At 43.9% G+C, this 25248-nt stretch overlaps 1 protein-coding gene across 1 annotated transcript; it reads left to right on the top strand.

Annotated features, from left to right (window-relative positions):
* Nucleotides 1-356: 356 nt before the first annotated feature.
* LOC308320312 (uncharacterized protein) lies at nt 357-19430 on the top strand (the record flags this gene model as incomplete). The annotated part of the gene is made up of 11 exons (XM_080770625.1): nt 357-614; nt 702-975; nt 9438-9680; nt 10902-10946; nt 11215-11343; nt 11930-11965; nt 12102-13842; nt 13934-14104; nt 15537-15710; nt 17200-17255; nt 18901-19430. 11 exons carry the CDS (start codon nt 357-359, stop codon nt 19428-19430), a joined length of 3657 nt encoding a protein of 1218 aa, XP_080626751.1.
* Nucleotides 19431-25248: the final 5818 nt, after the last annotated feature.

Below are 25248 nucleotides of genomic sequence, written 5' to 3'. Positions count from 1 at the left end.
CACCCTAGAGCAGGTGTGCTGATTGTAATGTACCAGTCACATGCCATGACCCTAAATAATAATATGTAAAGGTGTGTGAATGGGTGAATGTAATGCACCATCTATGTAAAGGTGTGTGAATGGGTGAATGTAATGCACATGTAATGCACAATCTATGTAAAGCGCCTTGGATAAAGGCGCTTTATAAATGCACCATTTACCATTTACTTAATCCTGTATTGTTGTCCATGGTGATGAAGCAGCAGGTTGACCTGATTGTCAACACACTCCTTGTGTTCAGGAATGTCTGTCTCTCCTCCTCCTCCCCCTCCTCCCCCTCCTCCTCCCAAAGCTCGTCACCTCATAGAAACCTGATTATGATCTGGTGTCATTATGTGACGCTGCGTGTCTGTCTGTCTGACGAGTCATTTGTGACGCTCTGCGACACCATCAACACCACCTCTCCTCTCCCAGACCACCATCAACACCACCTCTCCTCTCCCAGACCACCATCAACATCACCTCTCCTCTCCCAGACCACCATCAGCACCACCTCTCCTCTCCCAGAGCACCATCAACACCACCTCTCCTCTCCCAGACCACCATCAACATCACTTCTCCTCTCCCAGACCACCGTCAACATCACCTCTCCTCTCCCAGACCACCATCAACATCACCTCTCCTCTCCCAGACCACCATCACCATCACCTCTCCTCTCCCAGACCACCATCAACATCACCTCTCCTCTCCCAGAGCACCATCAACACCACCTCTCCTCTCCCAGACCACCATCAACACCACCTCTCCTCTCCCAGACCACCGTCAACATCACCTCTCCTCTCCCAGACCACCATCAACATCACTTCTCCTCTCCCAGACCACCATCAACATCACCTCTCCTGCAGACCACCATCAACATCACCTCTCCTCTCCCAGACCACCATCAACATCACCTCGCTGGACACGCCGGAACCAACTCACGCACACATCTGACCGGTGAGAGCTGCACACACACACACACACACACACACACACACACACACACACACACACACACACACACACTGGCTGGAATGTGATGATGTAATATATGATGATGTGTATGATAGGTCTCATGTTGTGAGCTTGTAGATCTGACATTAGGCCTATTGGTTAAAATGTGTCATTTGAGCTTGTAGATCTGCCATTAGGCCTATTGGTTAAAATGTGTCATGTGAGCTTGTAGCTCTGACATTAGGCCTATTGGTTAAAAAGGTATCATTTGACCTACGTATAATAATTATAGAGCCCAGCTGGTTGCTTGTTTTTCTCACAAAACCTGGCAACTCTGAGTTAGTGTTGCCAGGTCAGCTTGTTATAAGCAACGTTGGGCGTCTTGTTCTGTAAAGTCTCTTGTAAATGTTGATCGTTGTGGCAGTTAGTTTCTAAACAATCTGAGAACCCAACTAAAAATAAAGGAAAAACAGCTCCCTCTGTGTGTCTGTGTGTGTGTGTGTGTGTGTGTGTGTGTGTGTGTGTGTGTGTGTGTGTGTGTGTGTGTGTGTGTGTGTGTGTGTGTGTGTGTGTGTGTGTGTGCGCACTGTGCACATGCACGTAATTTGACTCCGCCAGGGACAAGATGTGTGTGTTTTTCACTTTTGAGGCCCTGCTATGCCCAGCTCTGTGTGTGTTTGTGTGTGTGTGTGTGTGTGTGTGTTTGTGCGCGTGCATTCGATCATATCAGTCCGCAGACCGGGGGGCCCCCCGAAGCACAGTCCCGAGGTTGGTCGGTCCCGGAGATATCTGACGTGTCACTCTTTTTCCCAACAATATATACTAGCAATGTTTCTTGTCACTCTGTGACCTTGCCTGGGCACAGCTCAGCTGCACACTCTTAAAGGCATGGTGCCTGCTTAAAGGGTCTACTTTCCCCCATCAGTTCTAACTGCACTCACGTGTAAAAAAAGGCCCCATCGAACTTTCAGATGCTGTTTTTATCCCAGTGTGGAGGAAGAATGATTAGGATTTGTATTGTGATCTCTCGCCCTTGAAATATTATAATCCATTGGTTTCGGTTGTGTTTGAACAACAACAGAGCGTCGCAGTCCCGCCCCCTCAAGACCCGGAAAATAAATCCCGTTCATTTTCCTCATAGACGTTTCAGAAAGTATTTATTTGAAGACGGTTACGCCGCGGACAAAGACAACTCTTGTCGTGACAAATCATGACAATAAACACAATGTTTTGGGCCAAACAAAGAATTAGAAAGTAGAAAAAAACGGCAGGTTACAACACTTTTTTTTGTTGTTTTTCTTCTTTGTAATTATTTGTTTGGTCCAAAATATTGTGATGGTTGCCATGATTTGTCACGACTCGAGTTGGCTTCGTACGACGCTTAAAAGGTCTCTAAATAAATACTTTTTGAAATGTCTATGGGAAAAACTCATTGGGATTAATTTCCTGGGCCTGGCGTTGTCATGAAAGGGGCGGGACTGCGACGCTCTATGGCAATTCAAATCAGTTGTCCTCAAAACCACACCTCCAGTCGCTGTTTGATTGATTGAAATATGTATTAACAGTTTGCAGAATTACAGTACATTTCAAGCACAAACTCAATACAAAGTCTGTTAACTGTGAGTGGACGACCCAATTAAGCATTACACTTGTTTACAACAGGGTCCACATTGTTCAATTCATCAAAACATTTAGAGACGTACAAATAGACACTTCTATCGTTCTATGTAGTTAAAGAACAGAACAGGAATTCATCATAAATGAAGCAAAAAGGGAAAAGATACATAATATACAGTGAGGGGAAAGGGGGGGGGGATTCAGATTTTACAGAGGACGGTTTCGAATTGCAGCAGTCCGTAGGTGCCCTTTGAGAGCGGTTCTGAAGTAGTCAAGGGATTCACATGTCTTAATGACAATGTTGGTAGGGCGTTCCACATTTTGGTGGCATAGGAGCGAAAATAATGTAGTCCCTTGTTTGTGCCGAATCTGGGTTGTACATGGTTCGTTGCACTCCCTCTGGTGTTGTGGGTGTGGACTTCGTTTACATTAAAGGGATAGTTCAGATTTTTTGAACTTAAGTTGTATGAAATACTTGCCATTAATATAGTGGTTGCAACTGTATTAATTGATTGCCCGAGTCCCGTGGTGGGAGTTCTGCTCTGATTTTGGTGAAATATCAAGTAGTTCCGGTCATTTTGTGGGGGTACTGGGGGCCACGCAGTAAAGGTAAATTAATCCACAAAACGAACGTCATTTGTATTGTTGACCTATTTCTAAAATATTAGTGCAACTTTAATTATTTTTTTTACCCCTACATCACACAGAACTATGTTTTTTGTGTCCATATCACTACGTCCCAAAAAATAGTTCCATGTGATGGAGGGGTCCAAGTTGAACGAAAGTCGCGCTAATATTTTAGAAATGGGTCAACAATACATATGACGTTAGTTTTGTGGATTAATTTACTTTTACTGCGTGGCCCCAGTGCCCCCACAAAATGACCGGAACTACTTAATATTCACCAAGACCAGAGCAGGACTCCCACCACGGGACTCGGGCAATCAATTAATACAGTTAAAACCACTATATTAATGGCAACTATTTCATACAACTTAAGTTAAAAAAATCTGAACTATCCCTTTAAGGAAGCATTTAGACGGGACGGGAGGTGCGTCACGGCACTGACGGCAGCAGAGCCTGTTTGTGCACGGCTGCACGCGCACCTGCAGCCCATCAAGTATAATCTAGGCTTCGTCCCGCGATGGTGTCGCGCACGCAGTCGCATCCGCGATGCGATGTGAGCTTGTCTATCAGCTGGTCTCTGTGCGCAATACTGTTGCGCTTTGAAGTATAAAGGGCTGTATTTTGCGTGTCTTAAGTACCAGGTCTTATTCCCTAACTTGAGTAAACTAAAGACCTGGAGGCGTGATCAATGCCATTTGGCTATTCTGAGTGGCCATAGAGCATTGATCACGCCTCCAGGTCTTTAGTTTACTCAGTTAGGGAATAAGACCTGGTAATTAAGACACGCAAAATACAGCCGTAAATGTCTCCTATAGGGTGCATCTCACTAGTCGACACACAAGAGAGGTTGAATGGACTGAAACCAGCGCTCCCCAAAACAGCAGGTTTGGAGATCTGTTGGGAATTGATTACATGAAACAGTCACCCGTATGCGCCCAGTCTCAATGTTTGTAAACACATAATTGGTCTATAACTATTAACTATTGCACTCGCACCTGACCTCCCCCTCATTATATATGTTTTAAATACCACAACAACCTCCGTGGGCGGAGCTGCCACACACACACACACACACACACACACACACACACACACACACACACACACAGTTTCGGTGTCATTCCACCCTGGAGCAGGTGTGCCCAGAAGGCAGTAATGCATTTGACACGCCTGTGGAATGGACCTGTCTTAGCCCTAGAACGGCTCTTGTTGTTACATACAGTATGTACAGTATTTCACATACATGAGCCATGGATCACATCCATGATTTCTTGTAGAACTTGTGAATGTGCGGCATAAATGTGATAAATGCTCCGTTTGTACTCACTTAAATAATTCCAAAGACGTGGTGTGAAAGCTGGTCCTCTAGTTTTATATCCATGTGAAAGTTCTGCAGGCACAAAACGCGTATTTAGTGAATTATCTCCACTTTTTCAAGAAATGCACACGGACATCTTTCTCTCCAGCGAGGGGGGGCCGGAAAGATCGATGAACTGATTTTACAAATACGTCCTGTTTACCGCAGACGTCATTATTGACCAGGGAAACACAAACGTTTGGGTCACACAATTGGCAGGTGCTTTGCGATAGGTGCTGGGTAATTAATCACACCACCTGCCAATTGTGTGACTGCAAACTTTTGTGTTTCCCTGGTCAATTGGTGATGACGTCTACGGTAAACAGGACGTATTTGTAAAATCAGTTCATCGATCTTTCCGCCCCTCGCCGGAGAGAAAGGCGTCCGTGTGCATCTCTTCAAAAAGTGGAGATAATTCACTAAATACGCGTTTTGTGCCAGAACTTTCACATGGATATAACACTAGAGGACCATTTTTCACTCCACGTCTTTGGAATTATTTAATGGGTGAGTATACAAACGGAGCATTTATCACATTTATGCCGCACATTTTCATATCTACCGGGAAACGGTGCAAGCTATCTATGCCTATGATACATGAACATTTACGAAGTATAATTAAATGATCACAGGCATTCTAGGTCTAGACCTGTCCGTGAGTAGGAGAATGCACACATACACGCCCACACACACACACACACACACACACACACACACACACACACACACACACACACACACACACACACACACACACTTTCTCTGTCATTCCACCCTAGACCCTAAATAATAGTATCTAAAGGTGTGTGAATGGGTGAATGTAATGCACCATCTATGTAAAGGTGTGTGAATGGGTGAATGTAATGCACATGTAATGCACAATCTATGTAAAGCGCCTTGGATAAAGGGCGCTTTATAAATGCACCATTTACCATTTACTTAATCCTGTACATTGTTGTCTGGTGATGAAGCAGCAGGTTGACCTGATTGTCAACACACTCCTTGTGTTCAGGAATCTGGTTAGAACGACATGTCTGTCTCTCCTCCTCCTCCTCCTCCTCCTCCTCCTCCTCCTCCTCCCCGCAAAGCTCGTCACCTCATAGAAACCTGATTATGATCTGGTGTGTGTGTGTGTGTGTGTGTGTGTGTGTGTGTGTGTGTGTGTGTGTGTGTGTGTGTGTGTGTGTGTGTGTGTGTGTGTGTGTGTTCGCGCGTGCCCCATAGCGTGCAATTTGATTGGCTGAGGGCTTAAAAAGTGAGGACGCCAAAAGTGATTGGCTGGAATGTGATGATGTAATATAATGATGCTGTGTATGATATATGTTGTGAGCTTGTAGATCTGCCATTAGGCCTATTGGTTTAAAGGTCTCATGTGAGCTTGTAGATCTGCCATTAGGTCTATTGGTTAAAAGGTCTCATGTGAGCTTGTAGATCTGCCATTAGGCCTATTGGTTGAAAGGTGTCATGTGAGCTTGTAGATCTGCCATTAGGCATATTGGTTAAAAGGTATCATGTGACCTACGTATAATAATTATAGAGCCCAGCTGGTTGCTTGTTTCTCTCACAAAACCTGGCAACTCTGAGCTAGTGTTGCCAGGTCAGCTTGTTATAAGCAACGTTGGGCTTCTTGTTCTGTAAAGTCTCTTGTGAATGTTGATCGTTGTGGCAGTTAGTTTCTAAACAATCTGAGAACCCAACGTCAAAAAAATAAAGGAAAAACAGCTCCCTCTGTGTGTGTGTGTGTGTGTGTGTGTGTGTGTGTGTGTGTGTGTGTGTGTGTGTGTGTGCACTGTGCACATGCACGTAATTCGACTCCGCCAGGGACAAGATGTGTGTGTTTTTCACTTTTGAGGCCCTGCTATGCCCAGCTCTGTGTGTGTGTGTGTGTGTGTGTGTGTGTGTGTGTGTGTGTGTGTGTGTGTGTGTGTGTGTGTGTGTGTGTGTGTGTGTGTGTGTGTGTGTGTGTGCGCGCGCGCGTGCGTGTGTGCGTGCACGTGCGCCCTATAGCGTGCAACTTGATTGGCTGAGGGCTTAGAAAGTGAGGACGCCAAAAGTGATTGGCCGGAGTGTGATGATGTGTATGATAGTTCTCATATTGTGAGCTTGTAGATCTGCCATTTTAAATATCTGATGCATATATATTGGTTTTAAAGGTATATTCAGGGATTTCACTTAATTCAAATATCAGTTATTTTTTTGTTTTCTTGTGATAATGTGTGCTGACCATATAAGGAGTTCCTCCCTGTTTAAATACCACAACAACCTCTGTAAAGTACTGTACTCAGAACGCCACCAATTGGCACACCTGGGGACTATATAGGCCTAACTATGCCACAGACAAACATTTGTATTGTATTACTGGAGAGGTGCTGGTAGCACCACAACTACACTGTGATGTATATTGATGCGTTACTTGTACGTTTTCCTTTTTCGTCACAACAGTGAACGGTACAGCGACTGCAATACCGCCCCATACTCCATCCCCATTGGCTAAGATTGCCTTCCAAAGTTTGCAGGATTTGCCCATTTCCAACAAAATGCCTCAAATGTTGAAAACAGCATGTGATTTCCGTGAAATGATGCACACACATTCCCACTAGTTGTTGTTTTTTGACAATGTGATGTTAAGGTTGGATCCCTGTGGGCTCCCCCAGAGGTATAGGCCCTTTCTGAAACCAGTCCTTTGACTTGAAGTGCTCTCGGGAGGTTCCCTCGTCTGGGTATAAAAAACTGTTTGGAAATACACTCGCCATCCTTGTGCAGAAACAGGAAACAGACACCATTCACACCAACAGACACCATGGTTACCATCATGCAATTGCGTAACCTGTTATTTTGTTTGTACAGTTTATTATATTGCATTGCATCGTCGTGTGTGACATGTGGATTTCATTAATATGGAAAAAGGAAATACAGCGTGACTGTCAAAAATGTCATATAGATCATGGTGTTTAATATCATTGTGTTAAAAGTTGTTTTGTTTGTGTGGTTTAATTTATAGTTTTTTCACGGTGGGGTAAATAAAAAAGCCCCATGTGAACATCAGTTGGAGCGTTGTCTATTCTGCATTTTTTTCTACACGGCGTGTGTGTGTGTGTGTGTGTGTGTGTGTGTGTGTAAGACTGAGTGAATCTTTATTCATTTTCTGGACAATTAGCATATGGGCTGAGGCAGGGGTCTTCAACAGGGGTCCGGGGCCCCTAGGGGTCCTCAGAGGGACCAGGGGTCAAATAATATATATATTGTTTATCGACCCCCACCCCCATATTGGTGAGAGTGACTTTCGTCCTAGTCCACATTGTTTATGGTTTGTGTTTCTAGTCCAGTGTTCATGGTCTGTGTTCCTCTTCCTGCCTCTTCCAGGGGAAACACCACAGATGTTCTTCCCACTTTGAGAGGAGGGATGAAGACCCTCTGATGACCCCGATGTCATCTCCTCTATGAAGGTAAAATGTCTCTTTGATTTCATCTGGATGTCAATTCACCATCCTGAGCCTAATAACACAATCAGTGTTTCACTGCTACTGTATTACACTGTACATTATGACCGTATGAATATATAGTACCAGTACGACACCCTGGGCGTGAGAAGCGGCCTCGCCCTGGAGGGAGATTTCGCGTCCACGCACCGGCCGCTTAAACACAATGTTCCTCCACCTTGGTAGCCACAGAAACCTCTCTCTGTGTTGCATGTGATGACAGACAAGACAGTGCACTTCTCATGTCATTTTATTCCTCATACAAAGATGCCATTGCCTTATTATAAAGACCTTTCCCAACACTGCATCCAGGTTCTTAAATAAAGACCTTTCCCAACACTGCATCCAGGTTCTTAAATAAAGACCTTTCCCAACACTGCATCCAGGTTCTTAAATAAAGACCTTTCCCAACACTGCATCCAGGTTCTTAAATAAAGACCTTTCCCAACACTGCATCCAGGTTCTTAAATAAAGACCTTTCCCAACACTGCATCCAGGTTCTTAAATAAAGACCTTTCCCAACACTGCATCCAGATTCTTAAATAAAGACCTTTCCCAACACTGCATCCAGGTTCTTAAATAAAGACCTTTCCCAACACTGCATCCAGGTTCTTCAGTGCTAGCTGCTGTCGCTCCACTCCGAGGCATCAATCAAACCCACAATGGACCAATCAGCATCAGGTCCACAGACCATGGTACTGTTGGTTACTAATGCACTCACAGCTTTACACAGTTTATTTGTGCGTCTCTAAATGTTATGACGAATTGAACATGGTGGACCCCATTGTAAACCAGTGTAATGCTTTATGATCGTCAACCACAGTTAACAGTTTTGTATTGAGTTGTGCTTGAAATGTATACTGTAATTCTCCAATCTGTTCATTCATTATTCAATCAATCATTAATTCTTCCCAATTCTTATAAAATGTTTGTCTTGGTGGGATTAGTCTTTATGGCAACACAATGAATTAGATGTGATGTTCTCCCCGTGCTTTGTAATAGAGTTAGACGGAATGGAAATATATATTATCCTACTAATTGTTTCCACATTGACTGATATAGATATTTATTACCATATTACGATCATCACTCTGTATTGTTATGATTGAACATGACTGTATCCAACAGGATGCTGATGACGACTTGACTTCAGAAGCAATGGATGCAGAAAAATCCAGAAAAGGTGAGTGTTTTATTTCAGTGTCCGAGGTGACCGGTGAGTAGGTTGGTAGCTGGTGCTATGTTCTGTTTACCAGGGCTGTACAGTAGGGTTGTACAAGATGTTTCATTACTTTGTATGTGGGGCATATGGAGATCCAGAGAGCTTTGTTTTTCATTCATAGGATTCTCTAATTTCATCCACTCTTTTTCTCTCTTGCAAACAGCACGGTTTGTGATGCAGCACAGGGCACAGTTGACCCAAAGGGTGTCTGCAGTCATGGCTGTAGTAGACAGTCTAGGAGACAGGGTCCACCCTGAGATCTACAGCGAGATTTATGCCGAGAAGACAACCATGGAAAAAATGAGGACTCTGTACACATCAACAGTAGTTCCAGGAAGAACCAATGCCCGGGCAGCATTTTATGATGCGCTCATGGAACACCAACCCCGCCTGCTGGCGGACCTTGGTAAGATCATTCATTCATTCATTTATTTAAGGGGTGGCAGTGGCTCAGGGTTAGAGTGGCCACTTGGGAGCCGTGAGGTTGCCAGTTCAATCCCTGTGGGCTCTCCCAGAGTTAGTGTCGAAGTGTCCTTGAGCAAAACTCTGAACCCCTAATTAGCCGTTCGCTAAGTCCCTCCCCAACCCGTCCTTGTCCAATAGGCACGTTAGCAGCGAGGAGACAGGTCAAGCTGTCCTTCTCCCCCACAGAGATGCATGTTAAATGATTGCATTTCTCCATATAAATATTATATTTTCAGCAGCAAGAGCTTCAAAATATTTCTAAATCTAGTCTACCAGGCCTGCAGTAGGCTATGCACTGGACACATGTCCTCTAAATCTAGTCTACCAGGCCTACAGTAGGCTATGCACTGGACACATGTCTTCTAAATCTAGTCTACCAGGCCTGCAGTAGGCTATGCACTGGACACATGTCTTCTAAATCTAGTCTACCAGGCCTGCAGTAGGCTATGCACTGGACACATGCCTTCTAAATCTAGTCTACCAGGCCTGCAGTAGGCTATGCACTGGACACAAGTCTTCTAAATCTAGTCAACCAGGCCTGCAGTAGGCTATGCACTGGACACATGCCTTCTAAATCTAGCCAAGCAGGCCTGCAGTAGTCTATGCACTGGACACATGCCTTCTAAATCTAGCCAAGCAGGCCTGCAGTAGGCTATGCACTGGACACAAGTCTTCTAAATCTAGTCTACCAGGCCTGCAGTAGTCTATGCACTGGACACATGCCTTCTAAATCTAGTCTACCAGGCCTGCAGTAGGCTATGCACTGGACACAAGTCTTCTAAATCTAGTCAACCAGGCCTGCAGTAGGCTATGCACTGGACACATGTCTTCTAAATCTAGTCTACCAGGCCTACAGTAGGCTATGCACTGGACACATGTCTTCTAAATCTAGTCTACGTACCAGGCCTACAGTAGGCTATGCACTGGACACACGTCTTCTAAATCTAGTCTACCAGGCCTGCAGTAGGCTATGCACTGGACACACGTCTTCTAAATCTAGTCTACCAGGCCTACAGTAGGCTATGCAATGGACAAAATGTGTATCCTCCAGCATCGCTGTGTGAATGGATGAATGTAATGCACAATCATAAAGGCGCTATATAAATACAGCAGTTACCATTTACCATGTCCACTCACACTTCATCCTCCTCTCCTTATGCAGGAGCTGATCTTCCATCACAAGACTCGACTAACAAGGCTAACGAGGGTGAGTCATGAAACAATCTGGACAGAGCGTTTTGTAAATTAGTTAAACAGTAACAGATTATTTCTGTATTTACTCCAGCAGTAAATTAGTTAAGGTGTCATCATATTATTGGCAGGAAACAAATTGTTTTAAACATGTTATGCATTTAAAATGTGCAATACTCATGTAATATTATAATCACGCTATCTCTCTCTCTCTCTCTCTCTCTCTCTCTCTCTCTCTCTCTCTCTCTGAGTGTAACACTAATATGTTTCTTTCTATTGTGCAGCTTCTCCAGTGCCCCCTGCTGGAGCCATTAATGAAGCACATGGTGGAAGTGCAGTGGTTGCTCCTGTTTTATCTGGATGTAACATCCGTGGTTCAGACAACATCACTGTCACCACTGCTACACAGCCAGGTACACTGTAAAATATACTACTGTATTACTACACAGCCAGGTACACTGTAAAATATACTACTGTATTACTACACAGCCAGGTACACTGTAAAATATACTACTGTACTACTACACAGCAAGGTACACTGTCAAATATACTACTGTATTACTACACAGCCAGGTACACTGTAAAATATACTACTGTACTACTACACAGCCAGGTACACTGTAAAATATACTACTGTATTACTACACAGCCAGGTACACTGTAAAATATACTACTGTACTACTACACAGCCAGGTACTGTAAAATATACTACTGTATTACTACACAGCCAGGTACACTGTAAAATATACTACTGTAATACTACACAGCAAGGTACACTGTAAAAACACTACTGTACTATTACTACACAGCGAGGTACACTCTAGAGTTCTAGTGGCAATTATATAAATGCCATTCTACTTGGATAATGACAATAGACTAATTGCATGAATGTTGTTACTTAGATAATAACAATAGAACTTCAATACATGCTAACGTATAATGACAATAGACAATAGACAACATAACGTTTCACTTCCTTATCCTCCTCTCCATATTCAGGACCTGAACCTTCATCACAAGACTCGGCTAGCACGGGTGAGTAAAGAAACTTAGATCAGGTTCTCTACCTTTGTATCTCCAAGTACAGCAGTACACCTTCCCCACCTTCATCTATAATGATGTCATTCTATAACACATACTTAATGATGTCATCTTGTCTTTGGTCATTTAGTTCTTGCTCTGTGTATACAAGAGCTCAAGTCTAATCAGAGGGAGAAGAATCAGCGGTTGAATCACTGGATCTCAAAAGATGGACCAGACCCAGTTCTGAGTGACATGTTCACAGACGTCTACAACACAGTGGGAGGCAGTGGGCAGGTCAATAAAGAACATGAGATCAGGCAGATTGAATTGGCATACAGCCAAACAGCTGAACCGGAAACACCAATCAACATGGACGACATAGTGGAACCTTCACCTGGACAAAGTGAACCCATCAAAACAGTGATGATGAAGGGAGCGGCCGGCATTGGTAAATCAGTACAAGTTCAGAAGTTCACTCAGAACTGGGCAGATGGCAAAGCCAACCAGCATGTCGACTTTGTGTTTCCATTCACTTTCCGAGAGTTGAATTTGGAGATGAAGGAGAACAACAAGTACAGCATGGAGGGATTTCTTCATCACTTCTTTAGTGAAACCAAGAAGATAAAGATCTGCACCTTCCAAAAGTGCAACATTCTGTTCATCTTGGATGGGCTGGATGAATCGAAGCCAGCTCTAGATTTCCCGAACACTGTGAAGTGGACTGATCCGATGACGCCAACAACAGTGCACGTTCTCCTGACAAACCTCATCAAGGGGAACTTGCTTCCAAAAGCCAAATTCTGGATAACCTCACGACCTGCAGCCGCCGGCCAGATCCCTTCTGTTGACAGGGTGACAGAGGTGAGAGGGTTCAGAGACCCTCAGAAGAAGGAGTATTTCTTCAAGAGGTTCCCTGATGAGCAGCTGGCCAATCAAATCTACTGTCACATCGAGACATCCCGAAGCGTCCACATCATGTGTCACCTCCCGGCCTTCTGTTGGATCACTTCTAACGTAATGGAAGAAATTGTGAGGGAGAAAGGAGTGCTGCCAAATACCCAGAGCGCCATGTACTTCATCTTCATTGAGATGCAGTCCAGACACACGAATGCCAAGTATCCTGACAGGAAACAGTATGATGTCATTCTCTCTCTGGGGAACCTGGCTTTTGAAGAGCTGATGAAAGGCAACCTGATCTTTGAGGAAGAACACCTGAAAGCATCTGGCATTGATATCAGCGACGCAGCAGTGTACTCAGGACTGTTTGGAGAGGTTCGCGGAACGCACAGGGACAAGATGTTCTCCTTTGTCCATCTGAGTGTTCAGGAGTTTCTGGCCGCCATCCACGTCTTCATCACTTTCATCAACACTGGTGACAACCTACTACTCTCAACCTCCAAGAGGTTATTTGGAAAGGTTTTCAAATCTAAGATTCATCACCTCTACCAAAGTGCTGTAGACGAGGCCTTAAGGAGTCCAAATGGACACCTGGACTTGTTCCTGCGTTTCCTGATGGGCCTCTCTTTGGACACCAATCAGAAGTTCGTACAAAAGCTCATAAAAAAAGGGAAAAGCTTCCAGACCAATCATAAAACCATCACATACATCAAGGAGCAGATCAAAAAGAATCCATCTCCAGAGAGAAGCATCAATCTGTTCCACTGTCTGAATGAGCTGAATGATCATTCTCTGGAGGAGGACATCCAACGGTACCTGACGTCAGGACGTCTCTCCACAGACAAGATCTCTCCTGCTCAGTGGTCAGCTATGGTCTTCGTGTTGCTGTCTTCAGGAAAGGAGCTGGACGTGTTTGACCTGAAGAAATACTCTGCTTCAGAGGAGGCTCTTCTGGGGTTGCTGCCCGTGCTCAAAGCCTCCAAGAAAGCTCTGTAGGTTCACTGATAACTGGATACATTTCAAATATTATTTGATCTTTATTTAACATAAAATCTAATACATGCATCACTATTGTTTCTTCAGGCTGAGTGGCTGCAACCTGTCGAAGAGATGCTGTCAGGAGTTATCGTCAGCTCTCAGCTCCAGCTCTAGCCTGAGAGAACTTGACTTGAGCAATAATGACCTTCTGGACTCTGGAGTCAGCCTTCTGGCGGAGGGACTGGGGAGTCCAGACTGCATGTTGGAGACTCTCAAGTCAGTATGCCTGAAACTGGGTTCAACTGAGTTAAAACTAGAACTGCACTCTACCGAGTGCATACTTGCTTGTTGCACACGTAAGCAGAGCGCGCAAGTACTTTCGACCGCTACAAACCGCTACAAACTGTCAAATCTCAGTTTCTGCCTCTATGTATATGTCATTTGTAAGTTGATTAGCGGTATACTGTGGTTACTTTGCGCCCTATGCACCGTCCCAGCCTTTTCGATGCGTATGCACCGTCCCAGCAATGACTAATGACTAGACATACGTATACATATACATTATACTATATAGAGTATGTAGTTGTAATTTGATTAGCAGTATACTGTGGTTACTTGGTGCCAAAAAGTGACAGCCGTCTTTTTCAACCGTTTTTATGTGTATGCAAATCTGTGCCTGGTTTGCTGGGACCAGATTACACATTACGTCATCGTTGAGAGCTGGGACCAGAGTACATGGTGTGTATATGTATGACTAGCTCTCAGTGATGACGTAAGTGTGTATATGTATGACTAGCTCTCAGTGATGACGTAAGAGAAATGGTCATCTGTGTAATCTGTCCCAGCAGACCAGGCACAGATTTACAAATTACAAATTTCAAATTACAACTACATATAGAGTATGTAGTTGTAATTTGATTAGCAGTATACTGTGGTTACTTGGTTCCAAAAAGTGACAGCCAAGTTTTTTTCAACCGTTTTTATGTATATGCAAGTCTGTGCCTGGTTTGCTGGGACCAGATACCACATTACGTCATCGTTGAGAGCTGGGACCAGAGTACATGGTGTGTATATGTATGACTAGCTCTCAGTGATGACGTAAGAGAAATGGTCATCTGTGTAATCTGGTCCCACCAGATACCACATTACGTCATCGTTGAGAGCTGGGACCAGAGTACATGGTGTGTATATGTATGACTAGCTCTCAGTGATGACGTAAGAGATATGGTCATCTGTGTAGTCTGGTCCCAGCAGACCATGCACAGATTTACAAATTACAAATCACATTACAACTACATACAGAGTATGTAGTTGTAATTTGATTAGCAGTATACTGTGGTTACTTGGTTCCAAAAAGTGACAGCCAAGTTTTTTTCAACCGTTTTTATGTATGCAAGTCTGTGCCTGGTTTGCTGGGACCAGATACCACATTACGTCATCGTTGAGAGCTGGGACCAGAGTACATGGTGTGTATATGTATGTGATGACGTAATGTGGTTGAAAAAAACACATCACTGGCTGTCACTTTGAAGAGACCAAGCGAAATTATTACTTGCGCGCTCTGCTTGCGCAAGTAATAAAACAAAAGTTTTTCAAATCAATGGGACAAAATATAACATTGTGTGTGTGTGTGTGTGTGTGTGTGTGTGTGTGTGTGTGTGTGTGTGTGTGTGTGTGTGTGTGTGTGTGTGTGTGTGTGTGTGTGTAGTTTGTCAGGATGTCTGGTCACAGAGAAAGGCTGTTCTTCTCTGACCTCAGCTCTGCGCTCCAACCCTTCCCATTTGAGAGAGTTGAACTTGACCTTCAATCATCCAGGAGAATCAGGCGAAGCGATGCTCTCTGCTGCTGTGAAGGATCCAAGCTACAGACTGGATGCTCTGAGGTGTGAGAGAGACTGTGTGGGTGTGTGTGGGTGTGCATGCAGTGTCTACTCAGACCACGTGTAAACACCAGACATCAGATAGAAATAAGTTAGTCAGTTCAACTCTGGCAGCAGGAGGCTGTGAGAGACAGTTAGTCAGTTCAACTCTGACAGCAGGAGGCTGTGAGAGAGACAGTTAGTCAGTTCAACTCTGACAGCAGGAGGCTGTGAGAGAGACAGTTAATCAGTTCAACTCTGACAGCAGGAGGCTGTGTGAGAGACAGTTAGTCAGTTCAACTCTGACAGCAGGAGGCTGTGAGAGACAGTTAGTCAGTTCTACTCTGACAGCAGGAGGCTGTGAGAGACAGTTAGTCAGTTCAACTCTGACAGCAGGAGGCTGTGAGAGACAGTTAGTCAGTTCTACTCTGACAGCAGGAGGCTGTGAGAGACAGTTAGTCAGTTCAACTCTGACAGCAGGAGGCTGTGAGAGAGACAGTTAGTCAGTTCAACTCTGACAGCAGGAGGCTGTGAGAGAGACAGTTAGTCAGTTCAACTTTAGCCTGGAACTAACCTATGCTTTCTATGGCATAGGCAGCTCCCGGCAGGATCCGCCGGCAGAAACTGTGCGCAGCTGCTGGACATGATACTAATTAATTAGAGCGACAGAGAGAGAGAGGAGTGTGTGTGTGTACATGTGTGCGTGTGTGCGTCAATTTAACAAAGGTGCAGACGATCAGAAATCAGCAGAGAGTGATTGACGTTTGTGCTACTCTATGCCGTATTGAAGTGGACTCGGACCCAGACTTTTTTTTCTCCCTGGAAATAAAAACGTCTGGGTTTCCGAGGCTAGTTCAACTCTGACAGCAGGAGGCTGTGAGAGAGACAGTTAGTCAGTTCAACTCTGACAGCAGGAGGCTGTGTGAGAGACAGTTAGTCAGTTCAACTCTGACAGCAGGAGGCTGTGAGAGAGACAGTTAGTCAGTTCAACTCTGACAGCAGGAGGCTGTGAGAGAGACAGTTAGTCAGTTCTACTCTGACAGCCGGAGGCTGTGTGTGCGTGAGACAAATACCAGTGGCGTGCACAGATAGACACTAGGGCACCCCCCCCCCCCCCAAAAAAAAAAACCCTTTCAAATAAAAAGATTGTACACTGTACACTACAGTACAGTATAGTATGTGGACCATGGTGACATTGATCAATTCTTGATAAAAAGCTTCTAATATATTATTTAGGCCCCAAAATCTATAAATCTCATACGATTAAGGCAACCGGACGGTTCCACACGTTGCACAAGGTGCCCTTTTTTCACTTGAGCACCTGCCCCTCTAAATGTCTGTGTACGCCACTGACAAAGACCAACACAACATTTTGATCAGAACAATGTTCTCAATCATACTGTGATGCTGTTCTGTATTGTTTATTCTCTAATGGTGTAAAGTCATTATCAATCATTGTTTATATTATCATAGAGAATATTCAGGTGTGACTTTGTCTCTCCTCCAACTTCAGTGTGGACCACGGTGGAGTTTGCAGGCTGATACCAGGAGTGAAGAAGAGCACGATAAGTATGTTTCTATTCTGTTTTATTTATTCAATCATCCATCTATGTCTACATAGAATGCTATCTAAATTTAGGTTGAGCCTTTGCATATGCCTGTAAGGTCATCCATGCTATAGGGCACAGCCATTACGACACCATCAAGGCCCGCCAAAAAAAAACCCATTTCATTCGACTAAATCAGCTGTAGGTTTAGTCGACTAAAACTAGACTAGACTCCTTGGGGGGTTCCAGGGGGTCCCCAGCTAAATGTGTTAATACAGCATCACAATAACTTTAACCTCTTTATCCATGGATATTTATGAACATTTTGAAAAATCTTGATAGTGTTTTACAAAATATGTTTTAATCTTCTCTTCACGATGGGGGTCTGTGGCCAAATATAATATAAATGTGGGGGTCCTTTGTATGAAACAGTTTGAGAACCACTGACTTGATTGAAGATGATAATGGACACACATGGATTCTCATTTTTACAGTTTTAACGGACCCCTCACCAACCTTAATTTTGGGCGGGAACCCCTTTTGGTGATTTAAGCATTGTTATATTTTCAAATGGGGGTCTGCGGCCAATTACATATAATGTTTGGGGTCCTTGACATGAAATATTGAGCACCACTGATACAGAAACTTAGGTATTACAGAAAACTGTCAGGATATAGAAGACATTTTAATAATCCGGTGGTTTTAACGGACCCCTCACCAACCTTAATCCGGTGGTTTTAACGGACCCCTCACCAACCTTAATCCGGTGGTTTTAACGGACCCCTCACCAACCTTAATCCGGTCGTTTTAACGGACCCCTCACCAACCTTAATCCGGTGGTTTTAACGGACCCCTCGTTTTAACGGACCCCTCGCCAACCTTAACCCATTTTGGGCGGGAACCCCTTTTGGTGTTTTAAACATTGTTATACTTTAGCTTTTGAAAAATATGGGGGTCCGCGGCCAATTACATATAATGTTTGGTGTCCTTGACATGAAATATTGAGCACCACTGATATAGAAATTGAGGTATTTCAGAAAAGTGTCAGGATATAGAAGAAAACTTTTGTCGACGTCAGGCCTAAATGGGTTAATCCGGTGGTTTTAACGGACCCCTCACCAACCTTAATCCAGTCGTTTTAACGGACCCCTCACCAACCTTAATCCAGTGGTTTTAACGGACCCCTCACCAACCTTAATACGGTCGTTTTAACGGACCCTGCACCAACCTTAATCCGGTGGCCTTAACGGTCTATTGCCTAACGAGGCATGCTACCAGCTGGCTGCTGGAATGCTTCTCTAGAGTCTACTTCATTAGAACACGCCCAGGTCATGTCAAAGAAAAGGAAAAACCCCGCCCAGTAGGGGAGGGGCTCCCATGTGTCTGTCAGAAAGCCTTGAGGGTTGATTTCACCTCATAAGGTCACCATATAGCTGTCTGTCACGGGCATAATGCGCCCTCTAGCTGTCACGTGTGGGCATTACAGTCCATCTGTTACCATTGGATTGAAAGCAGAGGATGGTTAGTTACAGTAATGTGAGGTCACTGAGGTGAAATTATTATTATTAGTATTATTATTATTATTATTATTATTATTATTATTATTATTATTATTATTATGTGTGATTGTAAACTGGTGCTGTATTGCATGTTGTTCTTCTCATCAGATGTGTGTGAACTCACTCTGGATCCAAACACAGCATACAGATACCTCTCTCTGTCTGAGAACAACAGGAAGGGGAGCTGGGTGGACGAGGATCAGAACTATCCTCGTCATCCACACAGATTTAGGAGCCTCCCTCAGGTGATGTCCAGAGAGACACTGAGTGGACGCTGTTACTATGAGGTAACGTGTAGTGGAGACGTTAGTGTAGCAGTGGCACACGGAGAATACCACGGACAGGTTGGTAACAGTTGGTTTGGATCCAATGATCAGTCCTGGAGTCTGGAGTGTCGTGGTGTTAATGACAGCTACTATGTGTGGCACAATGAGGAGGAGACTTTCCTCCCTGTCAGTCGCTCCTCCTCCTCCTCCGTCAGAGTAGCAGTTTATGTAGACCATGCTGCTGGCACTGTGTCCTTCTACACAGTGTCCTCTGACACACTCACACACCTGCACACCTTCCAGTCCACGTTCACTGGACCTCTCCATGCTGGGTTCTGGTGCCGGTGGGGGGGCTCCTCAGTGTCTCTGTGAGTCAGAGGAGGAGGAGGAGCTACATGTAGCGGGGTGTGTGTGTGTGTGTGTGTGTGTGTGTGTGTGTGTGTGTGTGTGTGTGTGTGTGTGTGTGTGTGTGTGCACAAACATGCATTTATACTACAGAAATGCACGCACGCACGCACGCACGCACACACACACACACACACACACACACACACACACACACACACACACACACACACACACACACACACACACACACACACACACAGGCTCCTCAGTGTTTATTGATGTAAATTATTGATATTATTATTATTATTATTAGAACGCCTGTAGTATTTTCTGTACATTTTGTAAATAAAGTGTAATTTCGTTTTAGGACATTTTAACTGTTTTGTAAAACTGTGGTTCTCAAACTTTATACCACATTTCAACAACGTCCATTACGCCTTCAGACCCCCATAACCAAATGGATCCTTTTGTTCCATTTGTACAATCTCAGAGTCACAGACCTGTAAGGGTCCATTTGGTTCCATTTGTACACTCTCAGAGTTACAGACCCGTAAGGGTCCATTTGGTTCCATTTGTACACTCTCAGAGTCACAGACCCGTAAGGGTCCATTTGGTTCCATTTGTACACTCTCAGAGTTACAGACCCGTAAGGGTCCATTTGGTTCCATTTGTACACTCTCAGAGTCACAGACCTGTAAGGGTCCATTTGGGTCCATTTGTACACTCTCAGAGTCACAGACCTGTAAGGGTCCATTTGGGTCCATTTGGTTCACATAATTTTGCTGAGGGACCCCCTGCAACCCCTTCAATGACCCCTGGGGGTCCCCGGACCCCACTTTGAGAACCCCTGTTGTAAATACATGTATGTGGTGCAGTGGTCACTAAATCCATAAAAAAACTATTTTATTAAAAATATAAATGGTATCTTTTTCCATTAATCTTTGTCTTTATTGTTATAATTGTTTTAGTGGTGTAAGAAGTACTCAGATTGGGCCTCCACTGGCCTAGCGGTCCAGGCACATCCTGCCACATAGAGGCTCTGGCCTGACAGCGCGTCGCGTGTTCGAGTCCCGTTCAAATGACCGTTGCTGCGTCTCTCTCTCTCTCTGTCTCTGTCTCTGTCTCTCTCTCTCTCTCTCTCTCTCTCTCTCTCTCTCTGTAGTTAACATAAGGTCTCTCTCTCTCTCTCTCTCTCTCTCTCTCTCTCTCTCTCTCTCTCTCTCTCTCTCTCTCTCTCTCTCTCTCTCTCTCTCTCTCTCTCAGACACGTCGTCAGTCTTGAAAGTGCAGCCATGGGGACAGAGCATCCAACAACGACCATAGCTTCTTCATGAAGAAATACACTCCCTAATGTCAAATAGTTTCTGTAATGACAAAGATGAAGAAGCCCTGCAGTACAAACAAACAATCATGGAAATACATTAACTAAAATAAGCAGGCTAATTATCACAAGAAAATGTATAAAAGCAAACATTTAATAAGAGTGTAAACAAAATAAAGAGGCAAAAACTATACCATAGTTCCATAAGCATGATATAAACAAACTTACAGTTATTAGGTGAAGAACTTCCAACCAACATAACATGCATCTCTGAATGTGAACATGAAACTGACAACAAACCATAGACTGTAAAAAAAATATGGACAAAGCCGTCTCTATGGACGGAAAATGAAGCCTGTCAGTCCTTGAACTGTAAGTCGCCATCTTTCTAGATCCGTTTGGGCCCAGCTGGCCATTGGCTGGCTCCGTTTGGGCCTAGCTGGCCATTGGCTGGCCCAGACATCGAGGCGGGACTTCCCCCCTTCTTCTTCGTTGGTTTTTATTTTGACTGAACGGCGGGTGGCTCCCGATCATAAACTGTAACGGTAGCCACGCCCCTCAGAACATACGCGACTTTATGGTAATTATTTTAATAAATGGGACCATACTTTTCCAAAAAGAATATTATGACATGAGAAATGAGACTTTAAACTAGTGACTGGAAGCAGAAAGTATTCATGACCATGTTTATTAAGGTAATACAGTCTAGGTGAAGTTGGGCCCAAATACATGGACTTATATGGAGCTACCGTATGTGTTTTTTTGGGGCCCACAACAGGCCATTATATGAACTTTCAGGAAGTCCCGATTTCCTTAGTGGCTTCCCAAAATATCTGTCTGACTGCCCGCCTGCAACTAGAATGAATAAGCCCTGCAACAAACTAAATGGCTCTCTTCTTCACTCTACAGAACAGGAAAGCTAAAGAGATACTCCCCCTAGTGGATGTAAGAGAACCCTTCACATATGGAGGGTGAATGAAAACAAGAGCTATGTTTAGAGCTAAGATTGGTTTCCACACTCACTCCAGAGGGCCGCTATAGTTCCACACTCACTCCAGAGGGCCACTATAGTTCCACACTCGCTCCAGAGGGCCACTATAGTTCCACACTCACTCCAGAGGGCCGCTATAGTTCCACACTCACTCCAGAGGGCCACTATAGTTCCACACTCTCCAGAGGGCCACATTGCATATTACTGTTGTAGCAAAGATAGCAGATCTACAAGCTCAAAACGTGTCGAAGCACGACTATAGATCTTCTATTTTTGCTATATTTGAATTTAAATCTTGAATATATTTTTGCTAATTTCTAATTGGAACCCTGAAAAGTAACAGGACATAAAAAAGACAATATTTTATTACTACTCATTAAGCTACATATAATACTGAAGTAATTAAAGCCGGTCATGTTCGCATGTTTGGAATTGTAACCGTTGAAATCAATAATATATCAGTATTGTGATATTAGTTGATATTAACCTGAGGGCCACATTGAGTGAAGGTGGGGGGCCCCAGGCCGCCAGTTGCCCATGTATGAATTAGGGCCGATTCATACTCCTATTTTACAGCTGTTTCGGCGCTGTAGTGCTGAAATGATTTCGGCTCGTCAGACATTTTCAGTAGCACTGAAGAGTCGACTTTAGGACTGTACCCGCCCCCCAAACCTCAAATGACGTCACATTGTAGGCTCTACAGAGCCAAACCGACTTTTATTTGAATCGGCCCTTAGGGGTTCAGTGTCTTGCTCAAGGACACTTCGACACTAACTCTGGGGGAGCCGGGTTCGAACCGGTCACTCTACCCCTGATCCACTGCCACCCCAAATAATGGGGTAATAATGACTCAACGCTGTCATCATAAAAGAGCAGATCAGTTGGCTTATCGATCACTGAGGGCTATGTTATTTATTTATTAGGTTTTATTGGGTTTTTTATAGACAAGACAGACAAACTAACCAAGACTCAACAACACAAACACCAGACCACAATGCATAATGAACGAGTAACAGGTCTATCATGATATTAGGATAAATACTGTTGTGGTTTTGACCATAACTGGACATAATTATACAAGCCTTGTGTTCAAGAAACATATTGAAAATCATAAACGAAACCATACTTCTTCTATCTGTATGTGAGAGATCATAATTGAGAAGTGCGGACAAGACCCCTTGCATGATTCACTCTCACATGATGTTTTCATGGTGTTTTGAATCATCAAGAGAAGAACATTACTTACAGTAAGTGTAAGTAGATAAGTGTTAAGTGATAAGTGTAAGATGTTTGGCAATATACAGGGAAAGTTGGAGTTGCACAACTTTCGAGAAAGATGCAAGATGCAAAGATGTAACTCAAGAACATAAAGTTGGGACCACTCTCCTGTGAGGAAAAGAGCGGAGGAGAGAGAAAGAGAGAGCAGAAATAGAGAGAGGAGGATGACACCGAGAACTGTGTGAGAGATGGTAGCTGGACTCTGGGGTTTGGCTCTCTGCTTCTGACTGTCACTGAATAAACTGAAGATGTCAACAACTAAGAGTCTTCCTAATTCTTTTCCATCACAATACAGCAAACAATGCGTATACAACAGTTTCGAAACATTAACAAAAAAGAGCGTAGAAAGCAGAGCAGTTATACAGTGGAGTTGGGATCAGCGATGCACATTATTTTGTTAAGCCATCTAAAACAACATTATAGGAGTCTTCCACTCAGTTAAAATAATGATTTTAGCTACCAGTGGGGCTAGGGCCAAGTTATTTTGTTTAAATTAATTACATTTCTGCCCATGGGGGACCGGGCAGAAATTGCTGAGCAGGAGCTCAGCTGCTCCTCGGCTGTGGAATGCCCTCCCCGACCACCCGAGAGCACCACAATCCGTGGACGCTTTTAAAAGGGGACTTAAGACTTTTCTTTTTAACAAGGCATTTGGCTAATTGGACTTTTAGATGCCCGGTGTGCTTTTAACCTTTTTTAGCAGAAATGCATGAATTGTCCTTATTTTACTCCTTTTATATACTTGTGCATTATTACATTTTTTCTTCTTCACTTGATGTAGCACTTTGAGATTTGTTTCAAATATAAAGTGCGTTATAAATAAAATTATTATTATTATTATTATTATTATTAAACACAGTTTCATATAATGTTGACATTGGTCAGGCTGTGTGTGTGTGTGTGTGTGTGTGTGTGTGTGTGTGTGTGTGTGTGTGTGTGTGTGCGTGCGTGCGTGCGTGCGTGCATGCGTGTGTGCGTGCGTGCGTGTTCAAAGACTACTGTATGTTTGTGTTGCACTCATCATTCACTGGTGAGTGTGTCGTGTATTGACATTAAGTATCTGGATACAATATTACACATTATTTAGGTAAAGCACACTAGCTCACTGGCCATAGAGAGAGCCTTTAAAGGCTCATACATAGTCTGGATTTTCGGTGGTTAGTGTGACCACCGAACTACAACATGACGTCACGAGCCTTGATGAAGAGCAAACCACCGACACCGCTCCAGCCCTTCTCTCTGTTTTTACTCACCACCGCTCAACGTTATTTCGCGGTGGTCAGCGGTGGTCGCGGTGGTCAGCTCACCACCGAAAATCCAGACTATGAATAGGCCTTTAGGGAGACAAGCACGCACAGCCACACACACGATTGGTCAGCCCCACAGCTGGGGCTGTCATCAACTCACATATGTACACATGGCCTGGAGGGGTACAATTAATCAACAGCACTCCCAACTTACATAAGCTCACGCACACTCATGCACCCTCTTGGTCCTCGATCATGGACATGTTTAAGTTAGTTCCCACACACACACACACTGGTTATCTAACCCTGTGCGTGTCCACCACACATTAATTATACATTGCTCGTACATAGACACTCATGGTAATTCTCCATATAAGTATGGTTGAACAAAGGAACTGGGCGATGGACATGCAGAGATGGACTCATAGACTCGGACTGGTAGACTGGTAGATATAGACTCAGCCTCGGACGGGAGATGTACTGTATACACTATACAGCAGCTGAACTAAAACAAAATGCCCAGTTTGGGACATATGAATAAACTTGACCTTGACCTTGACTGGCGGCCTGGCAGCGGACTCAGATGGCCTGTCTGTCCCTCGCACCGGACAGCCAGGTTGACTTGTAACCTTTTCTAATAAACCATGTTTACTGAAGAGACGTTACGACTTGAGTCCCCCTCCCCCCGTTTCTCATTCTGCAAATATCACATCAAGATCCTACACACCAGTGTTTCAGGTCTATTGTAACCATGCTCTAGCATGATTACATGACATGCTCTAGCATGGTTACATCAATTACAATTCTTGATCCATTTTGTCTCAATTCCAATCAACATTAGCAGTATAGGAATACCCTGTCTTTACTGTGCATTGCTTCCTTTTTATTTATTGTTTCCTCTTTCACTTTTAAATAAGGTTGCCTTGGCTTCAGTTATACTAGATTGTAGAGACAGAAAACTGAGACAGAGATCAGTGAGACACATAAAAAAAAACACTCTGTAATC

The sequence above is a fragment of the Protomyctophum bolini genome (genome assembly GCF_963924005.1).
Source record: "Protomyctophum bolini genome assembly, chromosome: 8".
Classification (NCBI taxonomy): Eukaryota; Metazoa; Chordata; class Actinopteri; order Myctophiformes; family Myctophidae; genus Protomyctophum; species Protomyctophum bolini.
This window is presented reverse-complemented; position numbering and strand designations above follow the sequence as displayed.